The sequence below is a fragment of the Ruditapes philippinarum genome, unplaced genomic scaffold, assembly GCF_026571515.1.
Source record: "Ruditapes philippinarum isolate M1 unplaced genomic scaffold, ASM2657151v2 ctg2824_1_1_1_1, whole genome shotgun sequence".
NCBI lineage: Eukaryota > Metazoa > Mollusca > Bivalvia > Venerida > Veneridae > Ruditapes > Ruditapes philippinarum.
The window spans coordinates 46,129-54,676 of record NW_026865824.1 but is presented as its reverse complement, the minus strand read 5'-3'; the positions used below and the strand labels follow the sequence as shown (position 1 = coordinate 54,676).

The window sequence follows — 8,548 nt, the reverse complement described above, 5'->3', positions numbered from 1 at the left end:
ATGTACATTACGATCTTCGGCTCAACGTCGGCAAAATGCTTCAGCATTCCCGACGGCGAACCTTTGCCAGCGAAACCCACCGGAATAGCCAGAGATCGAGGTGATAAATAATTTTAGTCGGAACCGGATTCCGGCTAGCCGGAGTAGCCGGAACAGCCAGACGAGACAAAATTTTGTTCCGGCTGTTTCGGCTGTCTGGCTAACTTTACGAACATACTAATAATGTCTTTATACTAAGTTATCTCAATTAGAAAGGCATGTGTGCCTTCTTTGGTCCTTTGTACACCTTATTTATGTCAGCATTTTTCTTGGATTCCTCAACGGAGCGCTCGTACGGTCTCTTCAACGTTTTCTTGCACAGGGTAATACCAAATCCTGGACGGTCTGGGAGATCAATGAAACCATCCGCAGGCAGTGGTTCGTCGGGAAATAGCCCCGCGAAGTATGGAACTATTTTATCTGCTTTGTGGCTTAGGTTGATATATTCGGCCACTGCGCAGTTGGTAAAGCATACTGAAGATGGTAAGAATAGACGCTTGAGTCGCGAGGTTTAATCATTGTATCATGAGCAGCTGCCATAGAAACCACTCGCCTTGCTTCCGTAATTCCGCCTAACCACGTGATATCTGGTTGCAGAATATCAACGCATCTAGAATGTATAAGTCGATCAAAACCATAACGATTGTATTCATGTTCTCCCGTAGTCAACAAAACCTTTGACCCACGAAGATTTCCACCTACTTGAGCATAGCCCTCGTAAACATCCGGTGGCAGGAATTCTTCCATCCATTTCAAACCGTACGGCTCAAGCTCGTTAGCAAGACGTGTAGCATACAGGACAGTCAACGCTATGTAACAATTGATCCAGTGTTCGTCGCTGACGTCATGACAGTCGGCTCCTTGGTCTCCTTCCTGGGCCTGTGAGACTTACGCACGGACAGTCTTTATTCGTGGAAATGCCTTGCAGCTCATCATGTCCATTAAGATGACTGAAACTGTATAAAATCTGTATAAGTTAATGAGATAGATGTGCATATATCTCAAAAGGAGACGTTATCTACGTGATATCGGACATTATCTATGCGTGTACAGGCATAAGAAGACCGAAAGTAGGTGTGTATCATATACATGTATATGCATGTATATGAAATAGTGTTCGTAGGGCAGATTTGAAATGAAAAATAAAATTGAATACAACGCTGTTGGTGTTTAAGGCATGACTCTTTATAAAAGAGGTTTTATCATAGATTGAAGACCTTTTCATTGAAAATGAGTCAGAGTTAAATTGTATGCACGTTACCGGCACTCTAGTTACCGCATTGTCTGTCCGGGATAAAATAAGAGCATGTTCGTTGATTGGCTCCCTTTTTCTGAGGACGACCGGGAAAAAGGGTTGTAATAGAAAAGTCATTTTGAGATGCTCTACATTTGTTACTTTTTTCTGGTCATATTGTGACGACAGGAAACGTGTTTCTATTTTTGCCTATGATTCAAAAGAGAAAGAACATCAAAACACTCGGCAATCTGATTTATTCTCAGAGGCATTCTCGAACAAATCAGATAGCCCCGTGTTTCTCATATATGCCTATCAAACTGAAAATTAATTTGCAAATGTACATAACAGCTTGTAAATTAGTTATGTTTTGAATGAAATGTTTATGATTTAAGTCCAAGCGTTTATGTCCTTTTTGGTAAAAAAAGTAATTTTGAAAATTGCTGTGGCTCCTTTAACGGAATAGCCCGAGAAAATACGATGATTATACACGGTATTAACCGGTGTCGCGTAATAATCACACGGGCGTAATTTTGCCACGGTTTACATATGTTTTTTAAAACTTGCCTTTAACTTTGTTTACTAACAAAGCGCTGTGAAAATTGGTATAAATCTTCAGCATAGAACAATTATTTCGGTGCATGTTATTGCATATTCTGACAGTATTTATTTTCTCCAGAAGATATGCGTGAAATTGAGCTAAATCGCCAAATTTTGCATCTTTCGTAGGGCATTTTGAAAAAAAAACTGCAAGGTTCTAAAAGTATTAAATTCATGAAAATAAATGCTTTTAAAACTTGCCACGGGTGTTAAACTTTGTTACTTGTCGATTGTTTTATTTCTAAACTGGCTAGAACTAATCTTAAGCTGTAGTTGAAAATGGCCAATGTCTCCGAAACCTAGGTCAAATTACCCGAAAATTTTGCCCGAAAGGGTACTATAAATTTAAAACTTGTCATTCATTACCATTCACATTTATTCTTAAGAATAAAGGTCTAATAACTTGTTCAATATTTTAATATTCACAATTCAATAATTGTTTTTTATCAACAAACGCCATAAATATAAATAACACGATTTAAAGCGGCTTGTATCCTTCGGACGTTTTTCAAAATGGCGGACAAATTCTGTTAAAATGTGATGTATATACATTCTTTTAACTGGTTAAGTACGTATGCGTCATTATCAATGTGGCCATACCACGTGACTTTTCGGATACGGAACACGCCGATTTTTCACCCGATTCAGGTATGTTTTTTATTCATAACTTATTTATTACTCAACCGATTTTGATCAGATAAGGCGCAGAGTACCCGTAATTATATCAGCTATCCACGGTATATCAAAATTCTGAAAACCCCTGAATGTTTTTTGAGAACATTCGAGTACAGTTTTCTTTTCATAGCCTGGGCCGAGGGGAACGGTACACACTCATTTGGCATAACAGGCGATTTTCTAGCAAGTCATATGTTTTTTGACACTATTTCATAGACATACACATGTTAAATCTGATATATTTACTATGTCCAATGTATCAAGTGAATGCAGTGATGTTTTAGCATATTTTCAGTAAGTTATGTTGAAATGGTACGGAACACACTGTTATTTCAAAAGATACGGTACACACACAATTTCTGTCTTTGAAACAATTCTAAAATAAAATATATAAAAAAATTAATTTAAATTATAATGTGATTGATTTTTTTAGTTATACATTTTATTAATTTAAACGAGAACCCTGGGACCTGTTTTACAAAGTATCATTATGCCTACAGTTTGATGTAAACAGGATTATTCAAACAATAAAAGAATATTTTGAAAGTACGTTGCGCACAATTCGATTTTATATGTTGAGCAATTAATAATTGGCTATAAAATGTTTAAAATTTTAGGGAGGGGATACGGAAGACGTTCAAAATTTTGTTTTGTTTTTGATTTTCATTTGAAAAAATTAGGTATATTCTTTTGGATTATAAAAACGAATTGTGAAATTCATGGACATCTGTTATGTGCGATTATTATTTCATTTAATTTGTTTTTTTCGAATATATAAATGACTGTCTAAACGTAGTATGAATATATAAAACAAACAAGAAGTTAGGAGTAAGTTGTTAAATATTATAGTTCCTTGCCAAAAATGTTGTTTAAATAGTCGAATTTGGAGAAAAAAACGCTGGTGGTTTTGGTTTTGTAAGTGGATTTTTTTAAAAACCTCACGGAAAGTTTTTTTTCGGCCAACATTGATATTTGGTAAATGAAAATGACCATCTGCCAGGGTCCCAAACTAACTGCATGTATCTAAAATTATCAAATTATCTACATATGGACAAAATATATTTCGCAGTTTTACGTGCAATCAAATTTGATAATTTGAAGAACCCATATGGGAACAAGGCCTGTTATATATCGTAACGTTAGTTTATACAAGGTAACCTTGTTACATATACATGTAAGGATATACATGATAGGAAATTTGGTAAAATTATGCCTATCTTGGACTTTCATTTCAAGATGCATTTAACACTTGAGTTCATGGATATGTGTGCTTGCATGTTTGTGTTAAAAATAAAATGATATTTTAATAATACCAATTTTGTTGTCAATCAAATGCTATGGATTTTGGAGGGCTGCGTTCTGTTTTATATACTACATGAAGTAGGTACGAGACCACAAGTGACTTCGATGTTTCGATTTTTTATGTGAGAAAGTTTTCTTATTACCGTACAGAATGTCGGTCGTTTTACTCAGGTGCCCGTTCGTTCCTTTATTTATACCCAAAGGGGCACTTGTAAAACTTGAAAGTCGCCACATGATAATGTCAGTTTTATGAGTCGTGAAACCAAACCAAAAATGACCTAATTACATGAACTAAAAGTTATTTTCAAAGCTTCATGCCTTTAAACATTAAAATTTAAGCAATGGCGACTACATTTTTATTTGTTGGGTCGTCAGACCAAACAAATAATGGTAAGCGAAATTTCAGGCTCTGATATGCTTATTTGCAAAATAAGAAAGTTAGTCCGAAAGTAGAACCCCTGGAAGCGGTTACTTACCTTTATATGTACTCTAACACTGAAAAAATAAGGGGGATCACTGTGTTAAAATTGTCAAATGACGGGCGCATTAATTTTCAAGCCTTCTCGGGAGAAGAAAAAGTAGTTCCCGATTGGTCAAATATTTCAAATATTGTGTAATTCTTTACAGATATACATGTAATATGAAGCTCCATGATTATTTACATGAGTGTCAAACGAAATTAAAAAGGGTTACAAACCCTAATTTAGAATGATATGGTTTCTTCAGGCTGTTATCTTATAACTTCCCCGTGGTCGAGGGGTAACGCGCGCGTTAAGGAAGAGAGATGTCCTGAGTTCAAATCCAAGTTAAGGCAACTCATGTTTTTTGTTGTTTTTTTTAGCCAATTTCCTTCAGTTATGACACTAGAAACAACATTGGTGGCACTATACAAAAACAAATTGGTTTACAATCTCACAGCCTTCAACTTTCTGACATTCTGAGACCCAAACAAATTCAGCGCCTTCTGTGATTTGATTTAATTAAACATGACCATGATATTGCTAAATTGTACTTAATGACTTGCTTATTATTAACAAAATATAAATATATATAAATTGTTATCAAGTAATGATACTTTTCAGCGATTTAGGTCATGACCTTGTTTTATTTTTTTCAGGGTGAAGCAAAAAATTACACATCTTACTTTACTTAAGCTAAAAGAAATTAAAAAACAACAATAAACAACAATAAACACATCACTATATAACAACATTTTCTTTCTATAGAGTGCAACTACCTGATTCTGTGAAGATCGAAGTGTTTAACATACCCTAGGTGATTTTTAAATAGGACAAATACATGGAGGTTTTTAAATGTTAAGCGTGATCTCTTGAAATAAAGTGCACAAATACATATAAATATTAAAAGTAAGCATTATGATACATTGCAAATCAGGTCCCTGGGTTCTCGTTTAAATTAATAAAATGTATAACTATGAAAAAAATCACTCACATTATAATTGAAATTAAATTTTGATATATTTTATTTTAGAATTATTACAAAGACAGAAATTGTGTGTGTACCGTATCTTTTGAAATAACAGTGTGTTCCGTACCATTTCAACATAACTTTATGAAAATATGCTAAAACATAACTGCATTCACTCGATACATTGGACATAGTAAATATATCAGATTTAACATGTATTTTTCTATGAAATAGTGCCAAAAACATATGACTTGATAGAAATTGCTTGTTATGACAAATGAGTGTGTACCGTTCCCCTCGGCCCAGGCTATGAAAAGAAAACTGTACTCGAATGTTCTCAAAAACCATTCAGGGTTTTTCAGAATTTTGATATACCGTGGATAGCTGATATAATTACGGGTACTCTGCGCCTTATCTGATCAAAATCGGTTGAGTAATAAATAAGTTGTGAATAAAAAACATACCTGAATCGGGTGAAAAATCGGCGTGTTCCGTACCCGAAAAGTCACGTGGTATGGCCACATTGATTATATTTATCAAAATGTTACAAAACGTTTTTCCAACTCAACAAATCATTTCGACAAAAATGACAATTCAAATTAACAATGGAACTCCACAGCTTGACTGCATATAAGTGAGCTGTTATTTTTTTTGGTTGTGGTTGTTACAAGTAGCAAAACCTTGAAGAGAGACAGACTGAGAAACATATATAACAATTTATTTTGTCACTAACCTTTTTTTTCCTTTTTCAGTATTTTGTGAATATGGGCCCTTCAAATGTAAATTAAATTCTGAACTAATTATTGTTCAGCCATGGTCCCCCGTTGGGCACAAAGTGTCATAGGGTGAGAAAAATGTGCAGCCCGAGCAGAAATCGAACCTGGGACCTTCGGAATACCATACTGCTGCCCTACCTACTTAGTTATCTGGCCGCTTACACACCATCTCCCCTAAATAGTTAATATTTCTGACCCCTGCTATATTGAAATTCATCCTTGAATTTCACAGAGTAACAGAGAAATGTAATATAAACTCTGAGCTATATTCAGACACGGTTCCCCGTTTGGCGCCAAGTGTCACAGGGTGAGAAAAATCTGCATCCTGAATGGAACTCGAACCCGGGATCCTCAGAATACTGTAACATGGCTCTATCGACGTAGCTATCCGGCCGCGTACACATCATCTCCGCTAAACAGTTCTGAACCATATCGCGCATACTCCCCTGCTATATTGAAATTCATTTTCGAAATTCACAGAGTTGCAGAGAAATGTAAATTAAACTCTGAGCTATATTCAGTCACGGCCCATGTTGGGCACCAAGTGCCACAGGGTGAGAAAAATGTGCAGCCTGACCGGAACTCGAACCTCGGAACCCCCGGAATACTGAACAACATCTATACCACCTGAGTTAACAAACCGCTTACACATCATCTCCCCTATAAATAGTGAACAGTTCTGAACCGTGACAATAAAAAATCATTTTTTTGCCCCACATTTAGCGTATTTGGCGTTTAATCATACTGTCACCTGTGCGTGACCCATCGATGGCTCTCTATTTTTTTTTCATTATTTTGTTTTGTTGCAGTCAAGGGGGCGAAGAAAGTGAGATGAAGAAAGCAACAAAACAAAAAAAATGTGCAGCCTGATCGGGACTCGAACCTAGCACCCTCGAATACCATACCACGGCTCTACCGAATGAGCTATCTGGCATCTTACACATTTTCTCCGCTAAAAGCTATTGAGATACTTTCCTGCTATATTGAAATTCATCCTCAAATTTCTCAGCAATGTGAATTTAACTCTGGGCTATATTCAGTCACAGCTTCAAATAGGATACCAAATGACACAGGGTGAGAAGAATGTGCAGCCCGACTGGGACTCATACCTAGGACCCTTGGAATACCGTACCACAGCTCTTACCAACAGAGCTATCCAGGGGCTTACACATTTTCTCCCCTGAACCGTGACATAATAAATATAGTATTACATCAAGGACTTGCCTTTTTACGTACAGCATAAAATACCAAATAAAAGGTAATGGGGAAAGGTCTTGTTTATTATAGTGTCACCACTACTGTAAAGGTCAACCCTTTTGCTTGCATACCATGTACCTCCCAACTCCTACCACTATGCCAGGCGCAAGGCAGATAGAAATTGGTAACCATTCATTTTAACTACGGCTATTTAGGAACGAGTCCCACGATAAACATTTATACTTCAATTACCTTCCCTGTGGGGGCTTGAACCTTCGACCTCACAAACTGAAGGCTGACACCTTAACCACTAGGCCAACGATACAAAATAGATGTACTGTCCTAGGATGATAACTTGAGCCTTTGTTTAAATAACAAAGACCAATAACAATGCGAAAAATAGGTTAGGCAGATTAATCAATGTGGCCATACCACGTGACTTTTCGGGTACGGAACACGCCGATTTTTCACCCGATTCAGGTATGTTTTTTATTCACAACTTATTTATTACTCAACCGATTTTGATCAGATAAGGCGCAGAGTACCCGTAATTATATCAGCTATCCACGGTATATCAAAATTCTGAAAACCCCTGAATGGTTTTTGAGAACATTCGAGTACAGTTTTCTTTTCATAGCCTGGGCCGAGGGGAACGGTACAAACTCATTTGTCATAACAAGCAATTTCTAGCAAGTCATATGTTTTTTGGCACTATTTCATAGAAAAATACATGTTAAATCTGATATATTTACTATGTCCAATGTATCGAGTGAATGCAGTTATGTTTTAGCATATTTTTATAAAGTTATGTTGAAATGGTACGGAACACACTGTTATTTCAAAAGATACGGTACACCCACAATTTCTGTCTTTGTAATAATTCTAAAATAAAATATATTAAAATTTAATTTAAATTATAATGTGATTGATTTTTTTCATAGTTATACATTTTATTAATTTAAACGAGAACCCAGGGACCTGTTTTGCAATGTATCATAATGCTTACTTTTAATATTTATATGTATTTGTGCACTTTATTTCAAGAGATCACGCTTAACATTTAAAACCTCCATGTATTTGTCCTATTTAAAATCACCTAGGGTATGTTAAACACTTCGATCTTCACAGAATCAGGTAGTTGCGCTCTATAGAAAGAAAATGTTTTTAAATAGTGATGTGTTTATTGTTGTTTATTGTTGTTTTTTTATTTCTTTTAGTTTAAGTAAAGTAAGATATGTATTTTGCTTCACCCTGAAAAAAATAAAACAAGGTCATGACCTAAATCGCTGAAAAGTAT

At 35.7% G+C, this 8,548-nt stretch overlaps 1 protein-coding gene across 1 annotated transcript; it reads right to left on the bottom strand.

Moving 5' to 3' along the window:
- Positions 1–471: 471 nt before the first annotated feature.
- On the bottom strand, positions 472–6,485 carry LOC132730434 (L-rhamnonate dehydratase-like). The gene is made up of 3 exons (XM_060716355.1): positions 6,397–6,485; positions 4,327–4,345; positions 472–918 (listed from the first exon to the last, which is right to left on the bottom strand). Exons 1-3 carry the CDS (start codon positions 6,483–6,485, stop codon positions 472–474), a joined length of 555 nt encoding a protein of 184 aa, XP_060572338.1.
- Between the last annotated feature and the right edge of the window lie 2,063 nt (positions 6,486–8,548).

Excerpts from the sequence above, each read along its gene's own strand:
- LOC132730434 (XM_060716355.1), bottom strand. The coding sequence starts at position 6,485 with ATGGTTCAGAACTGTTTAGCGGAGATGATGTGTACGCGGCCGGATAGC.